Consider the following 14,104-nt stretch of genomic DNA (forward strand, 5'->3'; position numbering starts at 1 on the left):
TATTATTATTATTATTATTATTATTATTATTATTATTATTATTATTATTAACCTTTATTTATAAAGCGCTGTAAATTTGCACAGCGCTGTACATACAATCTTTTTAATTGGACAGTTCCCTGCCCTAAGGCTTACAATCTAAAAAGACACGACACAAAAGGGGAAGGGGAAGGGGATGAGGGCCAACAGTTCTTCTCTACCTCCGAGGCCTGGATCAGGGGAGATGGACTGGGGGGAGGACATAGCAATACAGGAAATGATTCAAAAGATGTCTTTTGCTGAGTCAAACAATTTTCCATCTCAGAGATTGGAACTACAGCTTCCCAAACCCTGAAAACAGCACAGCTAATGTCCAAGCAGAGATGACTTGCCAAGACTTATTTTTTGAGTTCCTCCTTCTCACTGCATGCTAATACACTGAACTCAGCTCAGCCATTTAAAGCCAAGATTGGAAAGATATATCAACATCTCTGGTTTTATAAGATAGAAGAGAGATGGACAAAACTGCAGTGTTTATTGGTTTTGAAATTATCAATTGCTCCAAAATTCAAGCCGCAACATTTGCTCTCTCTTAGCTCCATGTGTAATGTTCTCAGTTTTCTTGCTTTAAAGGGTTGCTGGCTTGAAAAAGTAGGCAGAGGGCAATTCACATTGGCAGCATTGACTTTCAGTGGCCTTGGGAGGCATGATGGGATGACCAACGAGGCAATATGCACTGTGTTACAATTTGCATTTTTTCTTGTGTTTATTTGGGATATTTGCAGATGCTATTACATGTCTGAACTGTACTGTGTTTAAGAGAACATTGAAAACCAAAATTTGCTTTAGAAGATGTGTAGTGCTTGTTTGTTTGAACTCACGAAAATAAGTCTTGGCAAGTCATCTCTGCTTGGACATTAGCTGTGCTGTTTTCAGGGTTTGGGAAGCTGTAGTTCCAGTCTCTGAGATGGACAAATAGTTTGACTCAGCAAAAGACATCTTCAAGTGTTATTCCTATGTGCTTGTGGTCTGATAAGAAAATAAGTACTATTTTGGCTGCTCCAAAGGCAGAAATTTTATAGTAGCCCTGCTATGTGGGATATGTTTGAATAGGCCTCTTCCTTATCATCACAAGGGCTTAATTTGAAGGTTCCCATGTCAGCAGCTTACATATAAATAGCTTAGACTCACTATGCTATCTGTTCTTCTTTCATATTTTTTGAAATACTGTGTATTCAGTCTGTAGACACCGGCAGTTTTATATAATGAATTTGTCTTAACTCCCTTCCCTTTGACCATACTTTCATGCAGCTAAACCAGAGAAAAGAGTTCAGTTTGGTTTAAGAAACTTTCTGGGACAGTGACCTTGTCAAGCCTAATGCAGCATTAGAATTTTAATTATGGGCATTTTGAGCCAAAACAACCTTTTCCCACTTGAACTTTTTGCAGTATTAATTGCTAGAGTTCCTATAGTCCATTTCAGCTTCCACCAGATATTGCTAGACTACAACTCCCATCATCTTTGCCTATGCTGGCTTGTGCTAACAGGAACAGAAGTTTAAAAAAAACCTGGAGTGCACCCAAATTAAGAAGGCTGGCCTTTGTTAATTGATCTTCATAATTCTCTTCTGCTGCACAAAATATGACTGCATGGGAAAAAAATTGGCATTGAATTGATTTTGATCATGGGTCCTGTCTGCATGGGCCAAATAAACTGGCCTCTCCTGGTCCTCTCAGTGAGGGATGCGGATGAGTGTTACACAAACAGACTGGATAACATCTGGCTGACTGTGCACTAGATCTGGGGTATACCCCTGGTAACATGCTTTTTAGAAACTCAGTGTTTGCTCTGGATCTTCTTGGAAAATTGAAAGCCTTTCGTTTCGATGCTGGGTGGCTGTTTGCACATGTGTCCATTATGCCTCCAAGTATCTCTGCTACCCCCATGGGCCACTAACTTTGAGGTCAGAATGAGGTGCCCAGCCATGTGATTGTCTCTGGGTCCCACATTCTGACCTTGGAGTGAAGTGATGTGCTGTTGCGGCGAATGTACCAGAAGGCACAGCAGGGCACACATGCAAACAGCCACCTGGAATCAGAGTAGAGGGTCAGAGGTAAAGGCTCCCTGGAGTCAGGGCAACTCCAGGACCAGGATGTTCTGGTCTGTCAGAATATTCTGACTAGTACAACCAGGACCTTAGAAGGGATATCCATTGCATTAAGGGAGCAGTGCTGTTTCTTTTACTCTAATGCATGTTTATTTCTTCAACAGAGTATTAGAAAGCCATTTCCAGTCTCAGAGAGAGAGCTATGAAAGGGAGATAGAAGGCCTCAGTTCTAAAGTAGAGCATCTTAGTCAAGAAATAACCCACTTACAGAAGCTGTTCAGAGAAGAGAATGACATAAATGACAGTATCCGACTCCAAGTCGCCAGGCTGACCTCAGAAAACATGGTGAGCAGCAAATATTGTATTATAAAACTCAGAAACAACTTCTAGAAGCAGATTGCTTGGTCGCCAGTTAAGTAACATCAACTGCTGTTGAGCAGCTTCTAGTTGTAAGGCATCCTTCTACAGTTCTGGTTGGCATCTTGTTGGTTAGTCTCAATTACAGTATATCCATTCATTTGTTAGATGGCGAGTTAATACATAGATAAATATATCTGCAGATACATTTCAAACCAGCATTAGGACAGCATATGGAGTTGAGACTGCCATAGTTGCCTTAGCTGATGACCTTCATCTGGGCATCAACAGGGGAAGTGTGGCCCTGTTGGTGCTGTTGACTTCTCAGCAGTTTTTGACATGATTGATCACGGCATCCTCCTGGAAAGCCTGAGAGAATAAAGAATTGGAGGCATTGCACTGGAATGGTTCTGTTCTTTCCTCTCGGGCAGATTCCAAATGGTGATGCTTGGGGATAGTCGCTCAGCAAAAAAAGGAGCTTAATTGTGGTTGTCCCCCAATGTGCCATTCTGTCCCTGATGCTATTAAATATATATACGAAGCTGCTGAGAGGGATCATCTGGAGACATGGGGCAGGTTGTTGTCAGTACGCTGATGACATCCAGATATATTTCTCCATGTCTCAGTCTACAGCTAAGACTACAGGTGGCATCTCTCCTCTCATTGAATGTTTTAAAGTGGTAATGGACTGGATGAGGAAAACAGACTAAAACTGAATCCAGACAAAACGGAGGTATTCACAGTAGGGACCCCTAATTCAGGTATTGTGATACAACCACCAGGCCTAGACAGGGTCACACTCTCCTCAAGGGACTGTGTTCGCAGTCTGGGGGTGCTCCTAGACTTGTTGCTCCAGATGACAAATCGGGTAAATCAATGGTCAGGAGTGCTTGCTATCAGCTTCAGCTGATACGCCAGCTGCATCCTTTCCTGGAAGTGGGGGACTTGGAAACTGTGGCACATGTGCTGGTAACCTCACAACTCAATTTCTGCAATGGGAATACCCTTGTGCTTAGTCCAGAAACTCCAATTAGTTCAGAACATGGCAGCCAGGTTGGTTACTGGTAAAACCGGACATGATCATATAACACCTATTTTAAATTCACTCCACTGGCTGCCCATTGGTTTCCAGGTGCAGTACAAGGTGTTGGTTATGACCTTTAAAGCCTTAAATGGCTTGAGTCCAACCTATCTGCCCAGTATAGGCAGTTGAATACTGAATATTCTCTCCATTTCTATGAAGATGATTCCAGATCTTAAACAGCAGATTTCTGAGCTTCAGAAGCAGAAAATGAACCTTGAAAGCCATCTTCAGGAGGAAACTGCAAATAATAAAGGTAATTTGTCCCAAAGAACCTTGATTTTGCAAACAGGTCTTTTGTGATTTTTTAAATATGAGAACATTTTAACAATTAAATGATAGAACACATAACTTGGTATAGCGACAGTCCAAGCCATCCCTAGTGAAGACTGTCCACCAGCATCCTTAGTTAAAAGGGTGACAGGGAGTAGGATTATTACCCCAGACTCTAAAGACCCACCACTGTTCACAGTAGATAATGTTTTCACTAGTAAATACTGTACTCACAGGCTGTAAACATCACTCCCCAGCTATGGAAGTAGTCACTTCTCCATTTTATCCTGTGCATGAGCAAACACACAAACATTTTGGTCAAAATATGGACAGCTGTGCTCCAGGAAGTGCAATTTCTCATTAAGCCAAAGTTGCACAGTTCCTATGTGCTTTATATTCACTAAAAGGGAATGGGAGGACGTTTTTGTGAAGCTGGAAGCAAACTTCTGGCCATTTCTAGTTTCTCTGGGATGGGGTGGTATATGTGCAGGGTCTGAAAAATTAACCTCTATGTTCTCCAAAGTAGTCCACCCTATACTAGATGGATGACCAACACTCTCAATAGATGGTTATCCCATATGTCTTTGCTTTTATGCCTCCAGTATATAAGAACACAGTTATTCTTAATTTATTAAAGGCACTAAGTTCTAACCCTAGCTTTATTTTCTCTAAAGAGAAAATAGAAGAAATGGCAAATCTGTTGCATCACAACATGGAAAAAGATGGAACAAAAAGGAGGTAAGAAAATAATCGTTCTTGTTAATTCTTTTTAAAGTTGAGTAATATTGGCCCTAGGTTATCAATATAATATTGAAACACACAGAGAAGGAAGCAGATTTCTGAAATGAATACAGTCAGCCCTCCATATCCACGGATTCTTTATTCACAGATTCAGCCATCCAAACTTGAAATATTTCCAAAAGATCTAAATTCCAAAAAGCAAACCTTGATTTTGCCATTTTATATAAGGGGCACAATTTTACTAGGGCATTGTATTTAGTGGTACTTGATCATTCATGGGTTTTGGTATCCACGGGTGTCCTGGAACCAAACCCCAGAAGATATCAAAGGCCCATGGTATATGGCATCAGTTTCATACAAAATTTCCACTTGTTTTTTGCAAGTACTGCCTGTGTAATATCAATTGGCAGTTTATCATTTGATGAAAAGTTTCACCTGTGTATTTCTTCAGGCCAATCCAACTTGACAGGCGACGAAAGCTGACTGGGCTTGTTTATTTTTCTGACCAGTTGGAAACCCTAGTTGAAAAAATTCGAAAATGTTGGTGAGCTTCAAGTGAATGAAAAAAAGAAAGAACATATAGCAGAACTCTTCCTTCACAGAGGAGAACAAAAACATTTTTTCCCTCTTTTCAGAGTACTACAAGTTCAAAACGAAATATACACTAAGGAAAAAGAAAAGCTGATAGCAACTTTTCAAGAATTTCAGGAGACAAGCAATCACATGGATAATGAGAATGAAACCAAAAGTAAAATATGGCAGGATGTAGCATATCTTACCATGGAAAATACGGTAAGGAGGTAAATAATGGTTTATTTAAATGTTGCTAAATAAATTTTTCATAAATTTATATAAAAACACAATTAAGAATGAGATATTTAAGCTAGATAGTCAAGAAAAGAGAAGGAAGACAAAACATATCTATCTTTGGCCTGTTACAGACAGCCAAAATAAAGCTGCTTCGAGTCACTTTGGAGGTATGGTATTTCAATGATGCATGAGTCCTAAGAGTCTTGAAGCTTCACCAAAGCTGCATTCCAGTCCTTAGGAGTGGAGCGTGGCTTTGGTGCGGCCTTTGGACTCTTAGGACGCATGTATCATTGAAATACCATAACTCCAAAGTGACTCGAAGCAGCTTTATTTTGGCTGTCTGTAACAGGCCTTTATATGCTTATTTGAAGAAAGTCTTTTAGCTAAGATCCTGCTGAATATCTAAGATAATGTAACTGTGCCAGCAGTGGCATGAGGGCAGCAGAAGAAAAAGGGTTAAGCATAGAATCATAGAGTTGAAAGAGACCACAAGGACCATCAAGTCCATGTCCTAGTCTCTGGAGCAGCAGAAAACAAGCTTTCTCCATCCTCAATATGGCATTATTTCAAAAATTTAAACATGGCTGTCATGTCACCTTTTAGCTTCTCTTTCCCAGGCTATATATAATCAGCTGCCTAAGATACTCCTCTTAGGGCTTGGTTTCCAGATCTTTCCCATGTTTGTTGCCCTCCTCTGGACACACTCCAGCTTGTCAATAGCTAAGTGTATTGTGGAAGAGTGTCTTCAGAGACAAGGTTCTTGGGAAGGCTGGCCTATGAAGTTGCCTCTTCCGTGGTGTCACTAAGAGCTCTTTCACACAACACAACTGAACTGCCATGATTCCACTCTAATTGACATGACAACCTGTGGAATCCTGGGATTTGCAATTTAGGGAAGAGTTGATAGAATTCTTAGTTAGAGAGCTGTAGAGCATACAAATCCAAGGATTCCACAGGATGCTGCCATGGCACATAAAGTGGAACCATAGTACTATAACTGTGTAGTGTCAAAGGACCTCAGACTAAAAATGCAACTGCTAGCATAAAGGACCATTACAGTATATTAGTGTGTATCTCAACAGGATTCCAAACAATGAATTCAATGGGATTTACTCTGGGGCATGTATGCTTTGGATTGGAGCCTTATTTCCTAGAAATGGGTAGATATCATGCTGTTCACAAGCCAGAGGTGGCCCTGAGATTGCCCCACGCTGCACATCCCTAGATAGATAGATAGATAGATAGATAGATAGATCTGTCATCTATCAATCTATCTATCATTTATCAAGTTACTTATCTATACTCTCTCTCTCTTCTCTCTCTCTCTCATCTATCTATCAATCTATGCTCTATCAATCATCTATCTATTTATCAATTATTTATCTTGGTCTAAACATGGACAACAGGCCTCCAAATGCCTCTACAATTGGCCATTTTAGGCAATTTTAGGAAGGATAGACCTGTTTAGGCCCCAGTAAGGCTTTTTTCAAACTGGAAATAAGTGGAAGGAAAATATAATGTAATGTTTTTAATAGGGTAGGTTGTATGCCAGTTTTATATGACACACGTTTCCCAAGCTGATTTCCTAATGCATCTTAATCATGGGATTCTATAAAACCATGTTGCAGTGGAAACACTGTTTATGACCTGGAATTTTGTGTTCATTATCAACTTACACTGCAAACCATTTGCTTGTATTAGATCAACCTGTTAAAACATGATTTTGTGTCTCCATCATGCATTTAGGAATTAAAAGCTTTTGACTTCAGCTTTATGCAATTGCACTTTAGTTCAGTGAGGCTGTTTACCACATTAGAGATTAGTATATTCCTAAATAGAGCCAGAATGGTGTAGTGGTTTGACTAAAACCTTGGAGGGTTTGAAGCCCCACTCAGCCATTGAAACCCACTGGGAGAACTGTGGGCAAGTCACACTCTCTCAGCTTCAGATAAAGGCAAAAGCAAATTAAAGTCCCATAATAGAGATTTTGCTTAGGGTAGCTAGAAGTCAGAAACGACTTGAATGCACACAACAACCATATTCATAAATTGTTACAGAATTATAATTTAATATTGTCGATACTGCAATGCATAAACCAGGAATAGGATTCAATAGGACTATGACTAAGGTTTATTAATAGAACTATAAAGAACAAGGAAATTATAGAACAGTACAATATGCAGTAGACCATGAAAAATTCTGCTTGTGCTTTTTACCAGTATTTATTAGGAAACATTCATTTGTAATGTTCCTACAAAACCTGATTTTCCTGTTTCTACTGCAAGTAACAGTGCTGTTTATAAACCAGAATTTTGTCCTGCATATAAAGATTAATTTAAATAGTATCATAAAGAAGTCAAAATTCTGTGTAGACGGGAGGTCTTTTTAATGTACATTATTCTTTGTCAACTCTACTGGCGACTGCAGGATCTAGAGGAAGAACTTGATAAGAAGGACAGATTAATAAAGAAACTACAGGACCAGATCAAGACTCTCAGGAAGTCAATAGAAACAGGTGAGAGAATTTAATATGCACTTCAGATCTTTTTATACATTACAAACTACGTTAAAAACAAAACTAAAATTAAGGTCATAATTGCAGGAGCTCATGGGGACAGGTTCATCCTGCTGTGCTGTCTGTCAGTTATAGTCCTGCTTGTAATAGATAGCTGCTACGAAATACCAGCAGGACTGACACAAAATATTTTGGTACTTGAGGCAAACAACAACAACAAGTTGATGCATCCTTCATTCAGTGGACAAAAGCTAGCTGAAATACCTGTTGAATTCAGTGTACAAAAGCTACCTGGACTACCTCAACAGTAATGATGATAGACCAGCAACCTCCACTACACCTGGATGAGCTAAATAAAGGTCTATTTATCTTGATTATTTATTTCATTTCATTTCTATGCCACCTTTTTTCCAGAAGTGGACCCAAGGTGGTTAAGGACAGACTGTGTGATACAAACTACTACTAGGCACATTCCCCATACATCTGAGAAATTAGACTGAAATCTATGAAAGCTCATGCTACCAGCTTCTTTCCTTCAATGAGTCTTGAAGATGCTACAAGATCCCTTTGCATACTAGGCATGTTTCACTCTGCTCAATGAGAGTAATTTGTATCTCAAATCATTCCCAGTAACTTTATAATGCTAGGGAAACATTTTTTTCTAAATTATTAAACATCAAATATAAATATATTTATTGATTTTTAACAGCTAATGAAGCACCCATGCTATCCACACCAAAGGAATACATTGGAATGTTGCAGTACAGAAATGAAGATGAAGCAAAAATAATTCAGAATCTGATTCTTGGTACTTCAATAATACATTGAATTTCAGCTAAGTATAATTGCAAGCAATGCCAAATACTAACTGAAGTTGCTAAGTTTTTTAATACTGGTCAATATCAGTGTTTCTTTTTATTATTTATCTATTTTCTGTCTTAAAAGGGACTATAGAGTTTCTAATTGGTTCAGAATAGCAATGGAAAATGTGTCTCATACCTTTTCTTTTCCTATAATCCCTAAATGTTTCACTCTTGAAGCTAAACTCATGGAAGATTCCTGTGTTTTGACCCCCAAATTCTAAAAAGTGAGGCGCTTTTCCTTCTCATATCTATCATTACTGTAAGTTCTTACAGCAAATAAACTAGTTTAGCATCCCCTTAGCTGAAGTATTTCCCCCTCATTCCATTTAAATTCATGTAACGTCCTTTATAAACCAGCCCCAGATATATATATATAGATATATATATCTACTACATAATTCTTTTTAATTTCTTTTCACATCCCTTCTGCATCACCTATCTGTGATCTCCACTTTATCCCATTTACAAGCATTTATAGCATTTAAATTACCATAGACATTTCTTCCTCTGAATTTTAAAATTTCATTTATGCTTCTGCAGACATTTCTTAAGTCTTTGCTTCTTTCTAGACCTCTCATTCATTTTAATTCTGTAAATCTCACCAATCTATATTGTTTCCCTAGTATCCACTGGGGTTCTGTTCCAGGACACCCCCATTGATACCAAAATATGTGGCTGCTCAAGTCTCATTATATACAATAGGGTAGTAAAATTGTGTCCCTTATATCAAATGGCAAAATAAAGGTTTGCTTCTTGGAATGTATATAGCTTTTAAATATTTTCAAACCGTGGATGCTTCAATCTGTGGATAAAAAAATCAGTGAATACAGAGGGCTGACTTTACAGGAATACTGTATTAGCATAATCACATTTCTTATACAGTATGCTTAATTTTTTCCTGTATGTTTAGTATCAGGTAAAAACCTTTTGTGATACACTTCCAAACTGTCTAAATACACATCTTCTTTAGGACCATGTTGCTTACTGAAAGGATTTGCACTTTGCTGACATATTTTAACACTTTTTCAGCAACAAGCACTTTTTCTACAATTTAATAGTGTAATAGTACAAGAACAGTTGCATCTAATGGGATTTGTAATCAATGAGCAAAGAGTGCAATATAGACTCAGAGCAGCTTCATGAATTGAAAGCAAGTAACTTGTGCAAATGTTCTTATTCCTGGATATTTTGCATTGATTCTTAACCGTGGAGTTTCAAACAATACAATTAAAATATGAATCTGTGAGAAATTAATTTGTCTCATATCCTTTAAAAATAACTAATAGAATTACATTAGCTTCTCTTAGATAATGCACTAATTGATTCTTGGTTTTATGCAGAACTGAAGCCCCGTGGGGTTGTGGTAAATATGATACCAGGCCTCCCAGCCCACATTCTCTTCATGTGTATAAGATATGCAGATTATCTAAATGATGATGGCATGCTGAAATCTTTCATGAATATGACAATCAATGGCATCAAGCAAGTAATTAAGGTATTATCATTTATTTATCTATTTAGTGCCATTACTGTACATGGCGCCTTACAAGAAAAAGGAAAGGAAAAAACCCACTTCCTTACATTGAACTGTACTTGCCATTTTAGTGCCTATTTCTCCCTGAATCATTTTTTATTATGGACATCCAAAATAATTTGGTATCATCTACCAACTTTGTCACGTCACTGTTTATCCCTAGCTCCAAATAAATTAAGGATAAGAAAGACATAGCAGTAGATGCTGGCCTAAATCCAGTTGGTAATCCCAAACAGAGTAGATCCATTTAGTCAATTGACATTTGGTAAGTCAACCTTACCAAATTCTGTTGATTCATTTTTGTTATATTCTATTGATTCAAAGCATGCATTGTAGTTGAAACTAGCAATTGTATTTAAGCAATTTGTGGCTTTCCTTATGTAATGAATCAGGAATTTTGCAATTCCTACATGCGATGTTTAGTTAGGCTCTAAAGCCAGAGGTTTTATAAGAATACATAAAATATAATTTAAACACAGTGTTCTGTTGTTTAGGAACATGTTGAAGACTTTGAGATGTTGTCATTCTGGCTTTCAAATACATGCCACTTTCTCAACTGTCTGAAACAGTATAGCGGTGAAGAGGTAAGAATGGTTTCACACATCTTTTAATGTATGTAGAGAGATCTCATAGCACCTTTGAGACTTTTAATGTAGTTGAACATCCTAATATATTCTGTGATAGAAATTTATCAATACTGTATTGCCATTTCATTCAACTTCAGCAGTGAAATTACAAACATTGGGACTTCTCATTCTAAGATATTACTTTTATTATTATTCACTAATTGTAATTTGCTCACTAAGTTGTGATGAAGTCCAACTGTTAGATGTGGAACAGACAGATGAGATGTTAAGAAATATTAGATTTAATGGAGTGATATAATTTAACAATAGATTATGCTTTCAGAAAGTTAAGGAAAAACCAAAAGTAAGCAGAACTATGACAGACATATAACATGGCAATTACAGTGGTTGTTGTGGATTTTATGTATTGTAAGAAAACAATATGTGTACAATGTGACATCTATATAGACTGTTGGAATAAAAATTAAACTAAAAAAAGAAAGAAAATGTGTGTATGGATGTTCATGGCTTGAGTACATCCCTGTTTTATGTATGGTGCTGCTTCGGATAACATCTTTTTTCTCTTTGCTGTTGTGAGTACCTGTAACTGTACATATTAGTTCTAGTTTAGTTAATGTGTAATAATGTAAAACCTGCAGTTTATCTGTAGGCTCAATTGCCACGTGTTTATAACTGTACAACTGACTTTCAGGAATTCATGAAGCATAACACTCCACAACAAAACAAGAACAATCTGAAGCACTTTGATCTGTCGGAATACAGGCAGGTTCTTAGTGACCTGGCCATTAGGATTTATCATCAATTCATTATTGTAATGGAGAACAATATTCAGCCAATGATAGGTAAGAAAGAGGCAAACACATGTGAACAGTCATATACTTTCTCAAGTGTATTGGTTTTCTTGTTTCTTTGTGCATCTGAAAAGTGTATGTAGACATCCATGTGTTTGCATACATATATATATATTCTTGTGTTGAAATCTAATTATCATGTCCTTTGGAGCATGCACCATTGAACATAATGACACTTAAGTCTGAGTAAATGCGCATAGCTCATGGTTAGTCTTAGTCTGTGAAAAACACTCATGGAAGTATAATACCAGAAAAAATAATACATTTGAAAAATATGAAAAAGAGTTTCTGATCTTTCCATGGCTCAGCTTCTTCTGCTGAATTGTGTGGAGGTTTTCTTGCTTTGCAAGTGAAACTGGAAAGAGACACTTCAGTGCAAGCAAGCTTAAGACAGAACTTTGTTGATTCACTTTTCTTGCAGCTGAACTTTTCCTAAGAGGAGACAGACAAAATCTGCTACCTACAAGCAAACAGGTTCCTCTGTGTCTTACATCCTTCATGACAGCCATACAGCTACTGATGCCACTGCCAACATTGACAAAGTTACACTTTACATTGCAAACTGTTATTCAGGCTAGCATAACTTGTTGATGGAGCAGTAATTTTCCATGCACTGGGTCAAGCATGAACTATAATATAAGGCTATTAGGCACAATAGAGGCCAGCATGATGTAGTGGTTTGAGCTTTGGACTGTGGCTCTGGAAACCAGAGTAAAATCCCTGTTCAGACATGGAAACCCACTGAGTGACCTGTGGCAGCCTCAGAGGAGGGCAAAGGGAAACTCCCTCTTAACAAATCTTGTCAAGAAAACCCTGTGATAGATTTGCTTTAGAGTCACCGTAATTTGGAAATGACTTGAAGGTAGAAACAAACAAACAAATTAGCCACAATGAGGAGTAACAATGCCTGTCTGTGATCAACAGACAAAAGCCACAATGAGGTCTGTTCACAGGAGACTGGAGCCCTGAAAGACCTGGAATGGCCAGGTATTTGGCTCATCTAGGGATAATGCAAGACAGTTATCTTTTGACAATTGATTTTGATTTTTTATTTTGATGGCAACAGTATCTGGAAACCCCAACTCACAAAGCATCACAGAGTACTCTGCCTGTTCTGTAGAACCCCTGAAGCCCACCAAGTCAGTTCCTAAGAGACCACAGGTTAAGAACCCCAGACTGACCATATTTCCTTAGCATGTGTGTTTCCATTTTACAGCTGAATCTAAATGGCTGCTGAATATGGGATTTCCAAAATGCCTCACCAAATGGCTTCCTCTTGCTTGATTGTAATAAGCTAGCTGATACTTAAAACCTTTAAGCAGCTTTGAAACCACAATTTATTTCCAGAGCCAAATAATATTTTCAGAAATCTTTTTCTTTCTGCTTGCTTGCTATTATATTCTCCAGTGCCAGGAATGCTGGAGTATGAAAGCCTCCAGGGGATTTCAGGCTTAAAACCAACCGGATTCCGCAAGCGCTCTTCCAGCATAGACGACACAGATGCCTACACTATGACCTCCATCCTGCAACAGCTCAGCTATTTTTATACCACAATGTGTCAGAATGGCTTGGACTCAGAGCTTCTAAAGCAGGCTGTGAAGCAGCTTTTCTTTCTGATAGGAGCAGTCACCCTTAATAGCCTCTTCCTACGCAAGGACATGTGCTCTTGTCGCAAAGGGATGCAGATAAGGTAAAAAGGGGTGTTTTTAAAAAAATCGAAACAGTCGTAATGTGTCTTTTTATTAGAATCAGAAAACCAGAGAGTTGGAAGAGACCTCGCCATCCAGTCCAACCTCCTCCTGTACACAATCAACAGAATAGAAGTAGCTCCTAATAATGTTATCATAGAATCACAGAATCCAAGTAGCTCCTTAATAATTAGTAAACACATACATGCACATGCCAGAATTCAATTTAAAATCAAATCTCATTAGTCATTAGACTAATAAAATCAAAAGAAGTAAAGGGCATTAACTAAATGTAAGCATTCAGTTACAGTTTTTAAAGAGTTAGAGTACTCTGAAATAGATAGACTGGTGCCTAAGAGCAAGGTTGGTGTGTGTAGAGAAGGGGTGGGGAAAGCTTGGTCGAAGGGCCATGTGTAGCTCCCAGGTCTCTTTGGCAGTACAATATTTTTGGAACACATTTAGGGACAGTTTAGCTACATTTCCCCATCTCCTAGCTCAGTGATGGCGAACCTATGGCACTCGTGCCAGAGGTGACACTCAGAGCCCTCTCTGTGGGCACACATGCTATTGCCTTAGCACAGAGTTCACCAGACTTTCTTACTAGAAAGCCAGAGGGACATGGCACTTTGCAATAAATAAGTGGGGTCCGGGTTGCAGTTTGGGCACTCGATCTGTAAAAGGTTCTCCATCACTGTCCTAGCTGTTTTAGGCTCACAA

At 38.3% G+C, this 14,104-nt stretch overlaps 1 protein-coding gene across 2 annotated transcripts in view; it reads left to right on the forward strand.

Moving 5' to 3' along the window:
- MYO5C (myosin VC) overlaps positions 1-14,104 on the forward strand; it is a 60,310-nt gene that overhangs the window by 43,245 nt on the left and 2,961 nt on the right. Inside the window, exons 29-38 of one of the 2 annotated variants that reach the window (XM_042477426.1) lie at positions 2,252-2,432; positions 3,688-3,781; positions 4,473-4,536; positions 5,175-5,331; positions 7,777-7,864; positions 8,574-8,672; positions 10,068-10,222; positions 10,756-10,845; positions 11,540-11,690; positions 13,107-13,389. In XM_042477426.1, coding sequence (XP_042333360.1) covers positions 2,252-2,432; positions 3,688-3,781; positions 4,473-4,536; positions 5,175-5,331; positions 7,777-7,864; positions 8,574-8,672; positions 10,068-10,222; positions 10,756-10,845; positions 11,540-11,690; positions 13,107-13,389 — 1,362 coding nt within the window. Of the gene's footprint in view, positions 1-2,251; positions 2,433-3,687; positions 3,782-4,472; positions 4,537-5,174; positions 5,332-7,776; positions 7,865-7,951; positions 8,218-8,573; positions 8,673-10,067; positions 10,223-10,755; positions 10,846-11,539; positions 11,691-13,106; positions 13,390-14,104 lie in introns of those variants that run through there. The other variant, XM_042477427.1, reaches the window with a different exon arrangement.

Source organism: Sceloporus undulatus, chromosome 6 (assembly GCF_019175285.1).
Source record: "Sceloporus undulatus isolate JIND9_A2432 ecotype Alabama chromosome 6, SceUnd_v1.1, whole genome shotgun sequence".
Classification (NCBI taxonomy): Eukaryota; Metazoa; Chordata; class Lepidosauria; order Squamata; family Phrynosomatidae; genus Sceloporus; species Sceloporus undulatus.